At 46.6% G+C, this 19,296-nt stretch overlaps 1 protein-coding gene across 1 annotated transcript; it reads left to right on the forward strand.

Annotated features, from left to right (window-relative positions):
- The first annotated feature begins 1,888 nt into the window (after positions 1-1,888).
- On the forward strand, positions 1,889-10,784 carry LOC130337691 (gastrula zinc finger protein XlCGF17.1-like). The gene is made up of 3 exons (XM_056553963.1): positions 1,889-2,006; positions 4,548-4,674; positions 9,640-10,784. The coding sequence occupies exons 2-3, from the start codon at positions 4,587-4,589 to the stop codon at positions 10,713-10,715; spliced, it is 1,164 nt and encodes a 387-aa protein (XP_056409938.1). The 5' UTR covers positions 1,889-2,006; positions 4,548-4,586; the 3' UTR covers positions 10,716-10,784.
- The last annotated feature ends 8,512 nt before the right edge of the window (positions 10,785-19,296 follow it).

Consider the following 19,296-nt stretch of genomic DNA (forward strand, 5'->3'; position numbering starts at 1 on the left):
TCCACCATTGTTTTCTCATCTACATTTCCACCATTGTTGTCCCCATCTACATTTCCACCATTGTTGTCCCCCCATCTACATTTCCACCATTGTTGTCCCCATCTACATTTCCACCATTGTTGTCCCCATCTACATTTCCACCATTGTTGTCCCCCATCTACATTTCCACCATTGTTTTCTCATCTACATTTCCACCATTGTTGTCCCCATCTACATTTCCACCATTGTTGTCCCCCCATCTACATTTCCACCATTGTTGTCCCCATCTACATTTCCACCATTGTTGTCCCCATCTACATTTCCACCATTGTTGTCCCCCATCTACATTTCCACCATTGTTGTCCCCATCTACATTTCCACCATTGTTGTCCCCCCATCTACATTTCCACCATTGTTGTCCCCCCATCTACATTTCCACCATTGTTGTCCCTCCATCTACATTTCCACCATTGTTGTCCCCACATCTACATTTCCACCATTGTTGTCCCCATCTACATTTCCACCATTGTTGTCCCCATCTACATTTCCACCATTGTTGTCCCCCATCTACATTTCCACCATTGTTGTCCGCCATCTTTGGCTCCGCTCTATGTTCTGGATGTCTCTTTGTAGGTGAGGTCTCCAGAACTGACCCCAGTATTCCAGATGTGCTCACAAGAGCTCTATACAGGGGGCACAATCTCCTCTTTGTAGTGAGGGAGGAATACTGGGGTCAGTCCCCTCATTGTCTCTCTCTCCATACACAGGATTACACCATAGTGAAGAAGACATGGGGGGAGTGTGTGGCCCCCAGCAGCCATCTCCATGAGTCAGGAGGACGGAGCAGGACCCGGGGCCCCATCACAGAGCCTCCACCTCACTCACCGATACATGAGAAGAAGATCCTAGAACTCACCCACAGGATCACTGAGCTGCTGACTGGAGAGGTGACCCTGCTGGGACATTATACAGTAATGGAGGGGTCTGGTGATGTCTGGAGAGGTGACACTGCTGGGACATTATACAGTAATGGAGGGGTCTGGTGATGACTGGAGAGGTGACACTGCTGGGACATTATACAGTAATGGAGGGGTCTGGTAATGACTAGAGAGGTGACACTGCTGGGACATTATACAGTAATGGAGGGGTTTGGTGATGACTGGAGAGTTGACACTGCTGGGACATTATACAGTAATGGAGGGGTCTGGTGATGACTGGAGAGGTGACACTGCTGGGACATTATACAGTAATGGAGGGGTCTGGTAATGACTAGAGAGGTAACACTGCTGGGACATTATACAGTAATGGAGGGGTTTGGTGATGACTGGAGAGGTGACACTGCTGGGACATTATACAGTTATGGAGGGGTCTGGTGATGACTGGAGAGGTGACACTGCTGGGACATTATACAGTAATGGAGAGGTCTGGTGATGATTGGAGAGGTGACACTGCTGGGACATTATACAGTAATGGAGGGGTCTGGGGATGATTAGAGAGGTGACACTGCTGGGACATTATACAGTAATGGAGGGGTCTGGTGATGATTAGAGAGGTGACATTGCTGGGACATTATACAGTAATGGAGGGGTCTGGTGATGACTGGAGAGGTGACCCTGCTGGGACATTATACAGTAATGGAGGGGTCTGGTGATGATTAGAGAGGTGACACTGTTGAGACATTATACAGTAATGGAGGGGTCTGGTGATGACTGGAGAGGTGACACTGTTGGGACATTATACAGTAATGGAGGGGTCTGGTGATGATTAGAGAGGTGACACTGCTGGGATATTATATAGTAATGGAGGGGTCTGGTGATGATTAGAGAGGTGACACTGCTGGGACATTATACAGTAATGGAGGGGTCTGGTGAGTGTGGGAGTGTGTGGCCCCCAGCAGCCATCTCCATGAGTCAGGAGGACGGAGCAGGACCCGGGGCCCCATCACAGAGCCTCCACCTCACTCACCGATACATGAGAAGAAGATCCTAGAACTCACCCACAGGATCACTGAGCTGCTGACTGGAGAGGTGACCCTGCTGGGACATTATACAGTAATGGAGGGGTCTGGTGATGTCTGGAGAGGTGACACTGCTGGGACATTATACAATAATGGAGGGGTCTGGTGATGACTGGAGAGGTGACACTGCTGGGACATTATACAGTAATGGAGGGGTCTGGTAATGACTAGAGAGGTGACACTGCTGGGACATTATACAGTAATGGAGGGGTTTGGTGATGACTGGAGAGGTGACACTGCTGGGACATTATACAGTAATGGAGGGGTCTGGTGATGACTGGAGAGGTGACACTGCTGGGACATTATACAGTAATGGAGGGGTCTGGTAATGACTAGAGAGGTGACACTGCTGGGACATTATACAGTAATGGAGGGGTTTGGTGATGACTGGAGAGGTGACACTGCTGGGACATTATACAGTAATGGAGGGGTCTGGGGATGATTAGAGAGGTGACACTGCTGGGACATTATACAGTAATGGAGGGGTCTGGTGATGATTAGAGAGGTGACATTGCTGGGACATTATACAGTAATGGAGGGGTCTGGTGATGACTGGAGAGGTGACCCTGCTGGGACATTATACAGTAATGGAGGGGTCTGGTGATGATTAGAGAGGTGACACTGTTGAGACATTATACAGTAATGGAGGGGTCTGGTGATGACTGGAGAGGTGACACTGTTGGGACATTATACAGTAATGGAGGGGTCTGGTGATGATTAGAGAGGTGACACTGCTGGGATATTATATAGTAATGGAGGGGTCTGGTGATGATTAGAGAGGTGACACTGCTGGGACATTATACAGTAATGGAGGGGTCTGGTGATGATTAGAGAGGTGACACTGCTGGGACATTATACAGTAATGGAGGGGTCTGGTGATGACTGGAGAGGTGACACTGCTGGGACATTATACAGTAATGGAGGGGTCTGGTGATGACTGGAGAGGTGACACTGCTGGGACATTATACAGTAATGGAGGGGTCTGGTGATGACTGGAGAGGTGACCCTGCTGGGACATTATACAGTAATGGAGGGGTCTGGTGATGACTGGAGAGGTGACACTGCTGGGACATTATACAGTAATGGAGGGGTCTGGTGATGACTGGAGAGGTGACACTGCTGGGACATTATACAGTAATGGAGGGGTCTGGTGATGACTGGAGAGGTGACACTGCTGGGACATTATACAGTAATGGAGGGGTCTGGTGATGACTGGAGAGGTGACACTGCTGGGACATTATACAGTAATGGAGGGGTCTGGTGATGACTGGAGAGGTGACACTGCTTGGACATTATACAGTAATGGAGGGGTCTGGTGATGACTGGAGAGGTGACCCTGCTGGGACATTATACAGTAATGGAGGGGTCTGGTGATGACTGGAGAGGTGACCCTGCTGGGACATTATACAGTAATGGAGGGGTCTGGTGATGATTAGAGAGGTGACACTGCTGGGACATTATACAGTAATGGAGTGGTCTGGTGATGACTGGAGAGGTGACACTGCTGGGACATTATACAGTAATGGAGGGGTCTGGTGATGATTAGAGAGGTGACACTGCTGGGACATTATACAGTAATGGAGGAGTCTGGTGATGATTAGAGAGGTGACACTGCTGGGACATTATACAGTAATGGAGGGGTCTGGTGATGACTGGAGAGGTGACACTGCTGGGACATTATACAGTAATGGAGGGGACTGGTGATGATTAGAGAGGTGACACTGCTGGGACATTATACAGTAATGGAGGGGTCTGGTGATGACTGGAGAGGTGACCCTGCTGGGACATTATACAGTAATGGAGGGGTCTGGTGATGATTAGAGAGGTGACACTGCTGGGACATTATACAGTAATGGAGGGGTCTGGTGATGATTAGAGAGGTGACACTGCTGGGACATTATACAGTAATGGAGGGGTCTGGTGATGATTAGAGAGGTGACACTGCTGGGACATTATACAGTAATGGAGCGGTCTGGTGATGATTAGAGAGGTGACACTGCTGGGACATTATACAGTAATGGAGGGGTCTGGTGATGACTGGAGAGGTGACACTGCTGGGACATTATACAGTAATGGAGGGGACTGGTGATGATTAGAGAGGTGACACTGCTGGGACATTATACAGTAATGGAGGGGTCTGATGATGACTGGAGAGGTGACACTGCTGGGACATTATACAGTAATGGAGGGGTCTGGTGATGATTGGAGAGGTGACACTGCTGGGACATTATACAGTAATGGAGGGGTCTGGTGATGACTGGAGAGGTGACACTGCTGGGACATTATATAGTAATGGAGGGGTCTGGTGATGATTAGAGAGGTGACACTGCTGGGACATTATACAGTAATGGAGGGGTCTGGTGATGATTAGAGAGGTGACACTGCTGGGACATTATACAGTAATGGAGGGGTCTGGTGATGACTGGAGAGGTGACACTGCTGGGACATTATACAGTAATGGAGGGGTCTGGTGGTGATTAGATAGGTGACACTGCTGGGACATTATACAGTAATGGAGGGGTCTGGTGATGACGGTATAATTGTGTGTCAGGTTCCTATAAGGTGTCAGGATGTGGCGGTCTATTTCTCCATGGAGGAGTGGGAGTATGTAGAAGGACACAAGGATCTGTACCAGGACATAGTCATGATGGAGGATCACCGGCCCCTCACATCACAAGGTAAGAAGAGACATATATATAGATATCACTCTCACTACCTAGTAACATAGAAATCCATCCAGTAGCTCTGGGTCACTCTTTATAGTAATGGTGAAGGATCGGGCAGCATTATCCTGTTCCAGGGTAAAGAAATATGAATTCAAGTAGGGAAAAAAAAAAGACCTGGTCGCAGATCTGCAACATGCACAGTAATCTAAGGTTCTCAGCAAAATGGAATAAACTAACAGGTCGTTATTGTATTATTTGTTTTTTATGATAATGATGTGCTAGCCCGCTCGCCACGTCACGTCCACCTGTATGTAGCAGGTCTCTAGTATAAAATGGTACTGGTCTGAGCAGCGACCACCCCCTCGCCACAACACCAGCGGCCACAGGGGTACGACCCACTGGCAGAGCAGTCCCAATGCTACCCGAAGCCGTCCCTGGGCGCGCCTCCCCACAGAAACTACGCCACAGCAGCAATGGACGCTGCACCGCACCAGTGTGAACAGGCATAAAAGCTCACTTTGTGCTCTGCCAGAATAAACAGGGCCCTATGCGGCTTCCTTCCAATTTATATAGGCCTGAGCTAAGGGGGAGGGGCAGAGTGCTGACCAAGTAAAAAAACAAAAAATGAGTGGGGTAGAAAACACAATGGGAATTCAAGTAGAGAAAAAAACAGACCTGGTCGCACATCCACAAACATGCACAGTGAACCTATGCTTCTCAGCAAAATTTATTAATTTTGAATATTGCCGCATAGGGCCCTATTTTTTTCTGTCAGTCTCTGATTGGGAGCACAGGGTAAGTGAGCTTTTACATCTGTTCACACTGGTGCAGTGCTGTCCGGTGTCCATTGCTGCTGCGGCGCCGCCATGTCTGTGGGGAGGTGTGGCTCAGTAAGTGGTTCCGACGGCATCGGGGCTGCTCTGCCAGTGGGTCGTTCCCCCTGTGGACACTGTTGTTGCGGCGGAGGTGGTGCACCACCATTTTATGTTAGGGACCCGCTACATACCGGTGGCCGTGACGTTGCTAGCGGGCTGCACTTCATGATCATCAAGTAGCTTTAGATTACTCTGCATGTTGTAGATGTGCGACCAGGTCTTTCTACTTGAATTAACGTATTTTTTGCCGTATAAGACGCACTTTTTCTGGGGGGGGGGGGAAAGTTGGTGCGCAAAACTGGGGGGGGGGGGGGAGTCGGTGCGTCTTATACGGCGAATACACACACCTATCGCGGCGGTCCCTGCGGCCATCAACGGCCGGGACCCGCGGCTAATACTGGACATCACCGATCGCGGTGATGCCCTGTATTAACCCTTCAGACGCGCCGATCAAATCTGACCGCCGCGTCTGAAGCGAAAGTGACACTAACCCGGCTGCTCAGTCGGGCTGTTCGCGGCGTCACGAACAGCTTACAGGACACCGGGAGGGACCTTACCTGCCTCCTCGGTGTCTGCTCCGTGCCGGGATCCCCTGCATGGTGGCGCTCTCCTTCGTCGTCATCGCGCACGCCGTCCCGTCAACCAATAGGAGCGGCGTGCGTAGCGACGTGATGACTGTGACGGAGAGCGTGGATCCCGGGGAAGAAGACGTCCAGAGCGTCGGGGACACCACAGGGACACTGCGACAGCGATGGAGCGACATCCAAGGCAGCGGTGACGGGTCCGGAGCGGCGGGAACATGTGAGTATTACCTCCTATACCAGTGGTCTTTAACCTGCGGACCTCCAGATGTTGCAAAACTACAACTCCCAGCATGCCCGGACAGCCAACGGCTGTCCGGGCATGCTGGGAGTTGTAGTTTTGCAACATCTGGAGGTCCGCAGGTTGAAGATCACTGTTGGGTGCAGAATCTTTTTTTCTAGATTTTGCACCTTTAAAATTGGGTGCGTCTTATACGCCGGTGCGTCCTATAGGGCGAAAAATACGGTAATAAATGGACTTGAGATCGTTATAGACTGGGCCCTACCAAGTATGTGACATCTTTTTTCCCATCTCTTATTTTTCTTCTTTTTTGTTAGTCATCTTCCATGACTGCCCAACAAGAGATTGACTGACTTCTGTTCCCTAATAGGCTCTGCGGTCTGGTCTCCATACAATGCTTTAGTCAAGTGGGTAATAGTCCCTACACTTTAGGTGCATGGGGCATAAGGGAAGGTCAGACAGGCCAGGACACGAACACATGGCCGCAATAGGTACCAAATGAGCAGAAAAGAGGTTAATCGGGGACAAGCCTGAAAGTCAAAATCTAGAGAGCAGCGCAGTACACAAAAGACAATCCGAGTCAAGCAAGCCAAGGTCTAACCAAGAGAGTAGCTTAGTACAAAATCAGCAGGAAAAAGGGAAGTCAAAATGCAGGCAAAGGTCAGAACACAGGGACAGATAATCCACCCAGTCTGACTAATGATCAGACATGAAGCACCTTGAGTATTGTTCCAGGGACTGATTTAGACGTTCTGTATGAGCGTTGGTCCCTGGATGGAAGGACGACAAGAAGGACAGAGAAATATTCAGTTTGCTGCTACGACATTTTCTGGAAGACCCCGGAGACCGATAGCACGAGATGGACGGACACGGTGAACACTGAGAGTCACCATCAGTCACCATAGAGCTGCAAAATCACCAGTGACATTTTTAATGGAGAATCAAAATTCCAGAAGCCCCTCCCCCCTGCAGACACTTATATGTGGTCTCATTTAATGGAATATGAGCCAATCACTAATATTCCCAATGGGGTCACATGGTTCCTATGACATTTGTACTGCCAGGTTACACATGAATTGCCCCACACCTGCTGTCAGATTAGAGGGGGCATTAAAGGGGTACTCCGGCGCCAAGACATCTTATCCCCTATCCCGCCGCTGGGGACCCCTGTGATCTTGCACGCAGCACCCCGTTAGAATCAGCCCCCGGAGCGTGTTCACTCTGGGTCTGATTACTGCCGATCACGGGGCCGGAGCATTGTGACGTCACAGCCCCGCCCCCGTGTGACATCACACTCCGCCCCCTCAATGCAAGCCTATGGGAGGGGGAGTGACAGCCGTCACGCCCCCTCCCATAGGCTTGCATTGAGGGGGCGGAGCGTGATGTCACACGGGGGCGGGGCTGTGATGTCACAATGCTCCTGCCCCGTGATCGGCAGTCATCAGCTGACAGCTGTGACGCCACCTCCCATAGGCTTGCATTGAGGGGGCGGGGCTGTGATCGCCAGTAATCAGACCTGGAGCGAACATGCTCCGGGGACTGATTCTAATGGGGGTGCGGTGTGGAAGATCACGGGGGTCCCCAGTGGCGGGACCCCCCGCGATCAGGCATCTTATCCCCTATCCTTTGAATAGGGATAAGATGTCTTAGCGCTGGAGTACCCCTTTAACATTTGTGGGACACATTAATGGTCCTTATACACAGATAATTGCCTGACATGGACACCTGTCGATGATACTGTATAGAAGTTGAGCTCGGTGACAGAACCATTTACACCATTGTCCAGTTGTCAGAATTGGAGTCACATTAGATTCTCATATCGCACTTAGGGGAAAAACCCCGGAACGAGACGTTTCCCTGGACTTAGACAATTTTGTTTCCTGGGGTCTGAAGAACCCACCGAACCCTTGTGAAACCGTCATTATTATATAATAGTGATAATGTTCCTCCTCAATGTCCTTGTTTGGGGCCAAGTGTGGGAATGTAGGGAGGGGTCCCTCAGTTTCAGGATCTCCTGACTTATTAGAGATGTGGATTTGGTCGGTAGTCGGAGTCCAGTCCTGGTGACCGTAGTCGTCCCCCACATAACCTATGGGACTGTAAATAGAAAGCGGGTGCCCTAGGCAGCTGCCTATTTTGCCTATAGGTGGAGCCGGCCCTGACTGTAAATAGAGACTTCTGTCCCTTCTGCCCTAAGGACCTCGTGGGGTGGGACATTTTTGGGTGTTTTTCCCCTAAGTGTGATAGAAGATAATCTCTGACCTTTATGTGACCGACAAGATGGTGGATTTACTCTAATTTTATGTGTAATGTGATCTCATAGGGTTACTCCACTGGAAAACTTTTATTTATTTATTTTTATTTTTTTATTTTTTTAAATCCTCTTGTGCCAGAAAGTTAAACAGATTCATAAATTACTTTTATAAAAAAAATCTTAATCCGTCCAGTACTTATCAGCTGCTGTATAATACAGAGGAAGTTTTTATATTTTTGAATTTCCTTTCTGTCTGACCACAGTGCTCTCCTCTATCCATGTCAGCAATTGTCCACAGCAAATCCCTATAGCAAACCTCTCCTGCTCTGGACAGTTCCTGACATGGACATAGGTGTCAGCAGAGAGCACTGTGGTCAGACAAAAAAATAACTTCCTGTGAATCATACAGCAGTACTGGAAGGATTCATTTACAAATCTGTTTAACTTTGTGGCACCAGTTCATAAAAAAAAAAAATTCCATCGGAGTACCCCTTTAAAGGGGTTATCCAGGAAAAAACTTTTTTTTTATAAAAAGTTAAACAGATTTGTAAATCTTAATCCTTTCAGTACTTATGAGCTGATGAAGTCAAGTTGTTCTTTTCTGTCTAAGTGCTCTCTGATGACACGTGTCTCGGGAAACACCCAGTTTAGAAGCAAATCCCCATAGCAAACCTCTTCTAAACTGGGCGGTTCCCGAGACACGTGTCATCAGAGAGCACTTAGACAGAAAAGAACAACCTTAACTTCAGAAGCTCATAAGTACTGAAAAGATTAAGATTTTTTAATAGAAGTAATTTACAAATCTGTTTAACTTTCTGGAGCCAGTTGATATATAAAAGAAAGTTTTTTCCTGGGTAACCCCTTTAATGATCAGACACAAAGATGTCTACTTCTAGTTGACTCCATATATGACAAAAAAAAAAAATCCTCAAACAGCATCAAAACTGCACTTGTGTATACAGACCAATAGAAATGTTATAAATGTCTCCACAACAACAACAATAACATCGACTTTATTCCCAACAGAAAATCCCAGTAAGAATTCTGAGGGAAACTTCATGTTATCCCTGAATGATAAAGGAGAAGATGAAGATATGATGGAGCGCTCCTCAGGAGAAGACCTCCTTACCCCTAATGTCCATCCAGATCTATCCTATAATAATCTACCTGATCATGAGGAACCTTCTCCTGACCAACCACACATTGTTACCACAAGGACAGAGCAGGAACATGGGAAAGGTTTATATTGTGAGGAATGTGGGAAACAATTTACAAGAGAATCAGATCTTTTCAATCACAAGAGATTTCACACAGAAGAGAAGCCATATTCATGCTCTGAATGTGGGAAAATTTTTATATATAAATCACATCTTGTTGCACATGAGAAAAGTCACACAGGAGAGAAGCCATATTCATGTTCAGAATGTGGGAAATGTTTTATAAGAAAATCGCATCTTGTTAGACATGAGAGAAATCACACAGGAGAGAAGCCATATTCATGTACAGAATGTGGAAAATGTTTTCAAGATCAATCGGCTCTAACAACACATGAGAGAAGTCACACAGGAGAGAAGCCGTATTCATGTTCAGAATGTGGAAAATGCTTTATAAATAAATCAGAGCTTGTTAGACATCAGAGAAGTCACAGCGAAGAGAAGCAATATTCATGCTCAGAATGTGGAAAATGCTTTAAAAATATATCAGATCTTGTAAGACATGAGAAAAGTCACAGTGGAGAGAAGCCCTACTTATGCTTAGAATGTGGAAAATGTTTTACTCTCAAATCATGTCTTGTTGCACATGAGAGGATTCACACAGGAGAGAAGCCATATTCGTGCTCAGAATGTGGGAAATGTTTTACACTTAAATCACATCTTGTTACCCATGAGAGAATTCACACTGGAGAGAAGCCGTATTCATGTTCAGAATGTGGGAAATGTTTTAGAGATATATCCTCTCGTATAAGACATGAACGAATTCACACAGGAGAGAAACCGTATTCATGTTCAGAGTGTGGGAAATGTTTTACACAAAAATCAGATCTTGTTAAACATGTGAAAATTCACACGAGAGAAGTTTCATCAGTCAAAACAGATGTTTAAGTATAAAGGATTCTAAGGGACAATACATTTTAAGAAAAACTAAATAATAGTCCAATGAACTTAAAGGGGTACTCCGGTGCTTAGACATCTTATCCCCTATCCAAAGGATAGGGGATAAGATGCCTGACCGCGGGGGTCCTGCCGCTAGGGACCCCTGTGATCTTGCACACAGCACCCCGTTTGTAATCAGTCCCCGGAGCATGTTCTGATTACGGGCGATCACAGGGCGGGCAGTGTGTGACGTCACGCCTGCGTCCCCGTGTGACGTCACGCTCCGCACCTCAATGCAAGCCTACGGGAGGGGATGTGATACCTGTCACGCCCCTTCCCATAGGCTTGCATTGAGGGGCGGAGCGTGACGTCACACGGGTGCGCAGGCGTGACGTCACACGCCGCCCGCCCGGTGATCGCCTGTAATCAGACCCGGAGCGAACACGCTCCGGGGACTGATTACAAACGGGGTGCCGTGTGCAAAATCACAGGGGTCCCCAGCGGCAGGACTCCCGCGGTCAGGCATCTTATCCCCTATCCTTTGGATAGGGGATAAGATGTCTAAGCACCGGAGTACCCCTTTAACATGAACATCTCCAAACTTCAGTCCTGATTGTCCCTGATAGAAATGAAATGTGATCTAAGTCCTACAGAACAGCATCCATGGCTTTGTTCCTATCAGGGGAGTAACTGGATATCTATACACACGCCTCTTATTGCCTGAATGTTGCTTCTTAATAATGTTTCTGCAGGTCATTCACTAGGTCCCCCGTGTGGTTCTGGGATTTTTTGCTCACCGTTCTTGTGATCATTTTGACACCACGGGGTGAGATCTTGTGTGGAGCCCCAGATGGAGGGAGATTATCAGTGGTCTTGTAGGTCTTCCATTTTCTAATAATTGCTTCCACAGTTGATTTTCTTCACACCAAGCTAATTGCCTATTTCAGATTCACTCTTCCCAGCCTGGTGCAGGTCTACAATGTTGTTTCTGGTGTCCTTCGACAGCTCTTTGGTCTTGGCCATAGTGGAGTTTGGAGTGTGACTGTTTGAGGTTGTGGACAGGTGTCTTTTATACTGATAACAAGTTCATACAGGAGCCATTAATACAGGTAACGAGTGGAGGACAGAGGAGACTCTTATAGAAGAAGTTACAGGTCTGTGAGAGGCAGAAATCTTCCTTGTTTGTTGGTGACCAAATACTTATTTTCCACCATAATTTGCAAATAAATTCTTTAAAAATCAGACAATGGGATTTTATGGATTTTTTTTCTCATTCTGTCTCTCATAGTTGAGGTTATAACCTATGAGGAAAATTACAGCCTCATCTTTATAAGGGGGAGAACTTGCACAATTGGTGGCTGACTAAATACTTCCCCCCCCCCCCCCCCTACTTTAAGTTTGTTTAATTCCAGGCCAAGCCACTTTTTTTTAAAGTTTTTTTTTTTGGCCAGGAATAAACACCACAAAAAACTGCTCCTTCATTTCTTTTCTCCCAAGATGCCCTTATTGTGGTATTTTTGCCAAAAAAACACTGGGGGAGATTTATCAAAACCCGTGAAGAGGAAAAGTTGCTAAATTGCCCATAACAACCAATCAGATCGCTTCTTTCATTTTTAAAAAGCCTCTGAAAAGTGAAAGCAGCGATCTGATTGGTTGTTATGGGCAACTAGTCAACTTTTCCTCTTCACAGGTTTTCATACATCTCCCCCAATGTGTATTATTATAATAGATGTTGTAGAAAGGACAAAAGCGGAGCACTCACCAGGTTCTTGAAACAGGGACTTCTTTAATTCACTCGGGTAGTGAAAACGGGCTTACAGACAGGGGAGCGAAGTGGAACACATGCGGGGGTATGCAAGCTGGCGACAGACCGTTTCTCGCGCCTGATCGATTCGTCAGGCCGATCGGACTTCTTTAACCCCTTAACGACCATGGACGTGTATACAAGTCCAGGCAGGATGCACGTTCCCGCGCCAGAACGTGTATACTCGTCCATGGCTTCGGTCCAGGCAGTGCGGCAGGGTCCCGGCTGTGTGTTACAGCTGAGTCCCTGCCGTGATCTCGTGGGTGCACTGGGCAGCACCCACGAGATCACGGCAGGGACTCAGCTGTAACACACAGCCGGGACCCTGCCGCACTGCCGGGACTGAAGTAAACTTCGGTCCCGGCAGTTTAACCCTTACAGCCGCGGTCAGAAGCGACCGCGAGCTGTAAGGAGTTTTGACAGAGGGAGGGGGATCCCTCTGTCTCTCTCCTGTAGCACCCCGCAATGATCGCGGGGTGCTGCTGCTTACCTGGGCAGCCGGGGGTCTTTACAAGGACCCCCAGGTCTGCCCCGGTTATTGCCTGTGAGGAAGTGCCAGAGGCACGTCCTCATATGCTGCCTGCTTGTGTAAAACTAGCAGGCAGCATATATCTGCAATGCTTTTGGAATATTAAGTATTCCAAAGCATAAAAAAAAAAAAGTCTAAATCCGAGGCCCTGAACGTCTCTCTCTCGGGTTTAGAACTGGAGAGACTTAGATCCAATTACTCCTTCTCATGGCCGTCCCGGGGAATTAAATATCTAGGTACCACGATTCCCTCAGACCTGTCCCTTTTGTATCAACGCAACTTCGCCCCTCTCCTTTCTCATTTTACTTCTCATCTGGAGCGATGGCAGACTAGGACCCTCTCATGGTTCGGAAGAGTTAACGCCATCAAAATGACTCTGTTGCCTAAATTACTGTACTTGCTACAGACCATACCGATCCATTTGCCCACTTCATATTGGCGCACGCTACAAAATAGGTTTGGCTCATTCATCTGGGCGAGAGGGCGTCCTCGTCTTAGCCGAAAGGTGTTGTTTAGGCCAAAGGAGGGGGGGGGGGGCCTGGGCCTCCCAGACTGCCGCCTCTATTATCTGGCTGCTATGCATGCCAGACTTCTAGATCTTATACACAACTATGACTCCAAACTCTGGGTGCGGCTTGCTCACGAGGTATACGCGGGTAACTTGGCTGGATTGCCTTGGACTTGGCCACTGCCCCCCCTCCTCCTTAGCTTCCTTGTCCTTCACATCCTGGAAAACGCTTTTGGTGTTGGGTGGGCGGGGTGGAGGGGACTCCTTAGTAGATCCTAAGGGGCCGATGCTTCCTGTCACTGATAACCCCGCCTTCCCTCCGGGACTCTCTCCGTCGAACTTACTCAAAGTCCCAGATAAGCCTTCTTTACGTTTTTATCAGGTCCTTACCCCAGCGGGGCTGTTACCCATGGCCTCTCTGATCAAGGAGGACAGCCCAGGAGGTAGTAGTTTCTTGCTCTATGCACAACTACAACATTTTTACGTGGCTACTAAGCGTTCAGCAAAACTGCACAGGGAGTTATCCACATTTGAGAGGCTATGCTTAACACCTCCGGTTCCTCCGCACACCATAGGCTTTCTCTACCGCCTGTTGCTATCCCGGCATGCGTCCTCTCTACCTGCGTTTTGCGCTGCGTGGGAACGGGAACTCGGTTTGTCGTTGACTCCGAGTCAATGGGCCAAATGCTTTCAGCTCTCCCTTAAATCTGTCATTGCGTGCAAAGCACAAGAGACGAACTATAAGGTCCTCTCTCGCTGGTATCGCACCCCGGCTCAATTGCATAGATGGTTTCCTCAGGTTCCGGACTCCTGTTGGCGCTGTGGGACCTCAATAGGCAATATGACACATATATGGTGGTCATGCCCTAAATTATCCTCCTTTTGGTCCACGGTCCTCCAGGTTATCCGGAAGGTGACGAACATTGTCCTTCCCAGTTCCCCTGCATCCATGCTGCTTCTCCACCTTCCTATGTCTGCTAGATCCATACGGAAATCCCTACTCCGTAACCTGCTCCAAGCGGCGCGTCATTTCCCGTAGGTGGAGATCTCTTGAGCCCCTACGGTTGGAGAGTGGTTGGCGGAAATCTCACTGACCCAGAGAATGGAGGAATTGATGGCTGTATCCCCTGCGGAGAATGACCGGTACGCAAAAATGTGGTCCGAGTGGTTGTCATTCCAATCATCCCCTGAGCATAGCGCTTTGCTTGTCCCCCGCCCCTAGTTCATAAGAGTCCCTCGTCCCCTCTTCCTGGCCCATCCCTTCTCTTCATTTTTCCCCTTCACGTTGTTGTCCTTTGTGTCTCCCTCCCTGGTGGCTCTTGTTTGTGCACCCTATGTCTCCTTGTGACTCTACCTGCATTGTCTCGGTTCCTGCTCCTTCCTTTCTCTCTCCCTTTAGGACTTCTCTGCTATTTGATTCCTGCTGCCCCCCCCCCCCCCCTCTTCTCTCCTGATTCTTTTTTGTATTCTCTACACTCCCTCTTGGGGGAGCTTCATAGGCTAATCACTAGTGTCTAATTTGCTGATTGTCTTACCATGTTTGTACTTTGGGTACGACTTGCTTCCATTGTTTATTGACATATAGTTTCTCAGGATATTGCTCCTTCCTTGATAAGTCATGTACTTCATTTGTACAATGTTATTTCTTTTGAAAATAAAAACCTTAAATTATTTAAAAAAAAAGTAAAGTGAAAAAAGAAATAAAAGTGTATAAAAACAAGAAGTATAAAAAAAGTGTAAAAAAAAAAAAACACATTTATTAAATAAATATAGTAGAAAATGTATAATCTGTAGGATCATACGGTGCACATCCGCAGCATATTACGTGCTGCGGATGCCCACCAACAGTCACAATAATGAGCTCCCTGCTGCGGCTGGGTAGCTTTGTGTGTCCACTAATAGCGGCGGATTTCCCGACGGCAGTCATGAGCGGACACACTGAGCTACCCAGCCGCAGCAGTGATCTCGCCCTTGTGACTGCTGGGGGGAATCCGCAGTGTGAAATAAGCCACGGATGCGCTCTATGTGACCCTACACTGCGTCCCATTCATACTGCGTTTCCGCAGTGTTAGAGGTATCCGTCAGCATCATTTCAAAAAGAGTGATGATGACGTATACTGTAGCAGCTCCATTTATTTCTGAATGAGACGGGTACAGTATACATTGGATCCCTTTTTTGACATGAAAACGGACACCGATACTGCAGAAACGCAGCATGAATGGGGACTATTCATATAATGATGCCCTGAAAGCCAAAGGGGGCTCCTCTCCTTTGGGGTCCTACCACGCGGCCAAGGAACCAAATATGGCCTAAGCGGGGGTATTTCCAAACACGGGCTGAGCAGCTTAATAAAATATAGGGGGCATTTCTTGCAATATCAGAAGTGATGCATATAGAGTGCCAACATCTATTTGTATGTTCCATACCATGCAAAATTAGGACATCAAAGAAAAAACCAAGGTATTCAGGGACACAAATTTCAAACTTTATTGTTTTAGAAAAAAGGACATACATTTAAAAACATTTTAAAAAAGGGTACAAAATACCAAGATGGTCCTACAGATACACAACCGGAGGTCCATAGAACAAGGGGTTAATCCCCAAAAAAATACCTGTATATACAGATGGCTAAAAAGAGCCTACTTTGTAATAACAAATGTGTCCCAACTAGTGGCTACATTCAGTAAGGTAACAGCCATATACATTTATACACATAGCAAGAGGTTGTTAGTTTCACCTTCTAAGGACACACCAGGACTCCGTCACCCAACGTTTCGCAATTAAATGCTTCTTCCGGGGCGTAGTTTACTGTGGGTCTGCCACCTATTTATACACCTAAATAGCCTATCATATGTATCTAGGTAGTATTGCCTCACCTCCGGGTGTGCGTCATCCCTGCTTCCTTATTTCGCGCCGTGTCACATGACCCGTCGTGTCATGTGACTGCGTATCGCGAGAGTCAAGGGGAATGGTCTCACTACCTAAAGATCTAAGAGTCACGGGATTCATTGTACCATCGCGAGATCCTACCATCATGTAGTATCCCGCTGACTGAGCCGAGGACATGTCAGGTGACCATCCTGGTCACATGACACATCATAGAATAAAGCATAATACGGGAACTAACTCCAAAACCATGGGGACAATATTAACAACGATCTCCCTCTATATTTGTATATATTGGAGACTCCAGTAAAGTGCTGACTACAGGTAAAAAAGAGATGAAAGTTTAAGAGTAAAAAAGTGCAATAGTTGCCGATACCGATAAATAAAAATGAAAAGTGAAAAAGTGCAATAGTTGCCGATATCTTTAACTCAGCTATTGGGACATGTAAAGCAGTTATTATAAACTGTAAGTATTATAAAAAAAATATATATATATATTAAATAAACCAAATAACCTATGTATATCATCCTGTGTATTACAACTAGTGACCTATTTAATATTATTCTCCCCCTTCTCCAACAATTCATTGCACATAAAAATTATATACAATACCAAAAATAAATTACAATTTCATATTATGTACAGTCACAACCCTATATACAAACAATAGTGACTTGGCACCTATAGAATTAGGTTAACTGATATGGCTCACACCCACAGGTACAAATATACTCATGGTCGAGCCATACCATGTAACACCCAGTGTACAAAGTGAAATAATTTTGTATTAATTTTCTTTTGTTTAAGATGGAGATCAACCCGTCAACGAGACAGATAGTACTCCAATGGCCAAGTGAAGATTGTAAAAAAATGTGTGATGTGTGAGTATCATAGTGATTAGGATTATGTGATTGTAATTCCACATATAACACATACAAGGACATACAGGGCCCACATTTATACCTTTATTACACACATCTAAAGCACCACGTCACAAACAAACAAATAACGATAAAGTTAATATCAATTTCAAACCACCACGTGAGGTGTACATACCGTGACCACCACCATAGTGAGAAGACGTGACATATCTTGCGCTGTACTGGAAAGAAAGGGGGAATAATTGTTTGTATTCATAAATATGTTAACATGTTAAAATACCTGTTTTAAACGAGTCACTTGGTATAATAAATAATCCCCATTTGGGAGGAGTGGGTCCTGATACTCAGTATCTTAGATACATTAATACCATATGAAGGGGGGGGGGGGGGAAAGAAAGGGGGAGAAAAAGAGGGGGGAAGAAGAAAGAAAGGGGGGGGGAGGAGAAAGAAAGGAAAGGGGGGGGTTGTGATTGGGGGGGGGGAGAGGGGAGGGGGAGAGGGGAAGGGGAAAAAGGGGGGGGGGGGGGAAAGGGGGAAGAGGGGAAGGGGGAGGGAAGGGGGAGGGGGAAGAAGGGAAAGGGGAGAAAAGGGGGAAAACGGGGAGAGGGGAAAGGGAAAGGAGAAGAGGGGAAAAAAGGAAGGGAAGAAAGGAGAGAAGAGAAAAGAAGGGAAGAAAAGAAAAGAAGGGGGGAGGGGAAAGGAGGGGAAGAGGGAAAACAGGAGGAAAGAAAAAGAATAGAATTACCCCCGTCATATGGTGAACAGAACATTAGGGTTATATGGCCCACAGTATATTGCATAAACCCCATTAGGTAACACCAAGGGTGTATTGCACTTAATCAGGTCATGTAAAAAAATCCCAATTCACAATGCGATATTACATATTGCACTTAATCCATAGGATATATATTGCACAAACGTCCAAAATATTCTTCTTATGATCGCAATTTTATGTTTGATCTTGTATGAGGTATATCCCATAATTCAAGGAACCAGGTGCCGCACCATCCAAAGATATTCATTACATTAGGCTAATAACTCAATATTCCTAAGTAGAAAAGGAGGAAGAGCAAGGTGTAAATTCAATTAAAATTATTTTAAAAAATGAACTATAAAAAGGTTAAAACCCTATGTCAGAGATCTCACGTCACACCCAAAGTCTACAGAAAGGGGGACAAAGCTGTTAACCTCATTTAGGCCTTGGGGAATCATCGTGTCAAGTCGAAATATCCAGCGTGTTTCACGTTGGGCTTACCACTTTCTGCCAGTTCCCTCCTCTTGGGCCAACAGGTACATGGTCAATGCCTCTGAATCTCAAGAGGCTAGCATCACAGTCATGTTTGATCTTAAAATGCCGGGGGATAGTTTTTACACATGGGCGATCTGGTTGTTCTAGGGCCATTCTTATGTCAAGCACATGTTCCCGAACCCTTCTACGGAGCGGGCGTATAGTTTTGCCAACATATAATAGCCCGCAGGGACACGTTGCAATGTAGACGACACCTTTGGTTTGCACAATTGATGTGATATCTAATATCGTATGTGTGGGAGTTTGTAGAATTTTGAAAGGTAGTACACCTGTCCATGTTTGTGCATGCAACGCAGTTACCACATGGATGGCTTCCCATTTTGGGTCCCCTTGAACCAAAAATGTAGGGTTCAGATCTAATTGTATAGTGGCTTTGTACGAGTTGATCCTTCAAATTTTTTAGCACGTCTAAAGGAAATGGATGGCCTTACCCCAGTGTTTCATCATTTTGCAAAATTGGCCAATGTCGGCCCAAGATTTCCCTTACTTCTGCACTTCGTGAGTGAAAATCAAATATGCACCTCACCTGTTTAGAAGGTTGGGTGGCAGATTTTGGTAGGTGAAGTAAAGTGGTCTGATTGCTTCTTTTAGCACGCCAGTACGCTCTGTTGATGACACGATTGCTATAGCCTCGTTCTCGGAATCTAGTTTTTAGGTCCTGTGCCTGTTGT

This window comes from Hyla sarda, unplaced genomic scaffold (genome assembly GCF_029499605.1).
Source record: "Hyla sarda isolate aHylSar1 unplaced genomic scaffold, aHylSar1.hap1 scaffold_505, whole genome shotgun sequence".
Classification (NCBI taxonomy): Eukaryota; Metazoa; Chordata; class Amphibia; order Anura; family Hylidae; genus Hyla; species Hyla sarda.

Excerpts from the sequence above, each read along its gene's own strand:
- LOC130337691 (XM_056553963.1), top strand. The coding sequence starts at position 4,587 with ATGGAGGAGTGGGAGTATGTAGAAGGACACAAGGATCTGTACCAGGAC. Across the intron at positions 4,675-9,639 it reads CCGGCCCCTCACATCACAAG|AAAATCCCAGTAAGAATTCT; the intron begins GTAAGAAGAGAC and ends TATTCCCAACAG.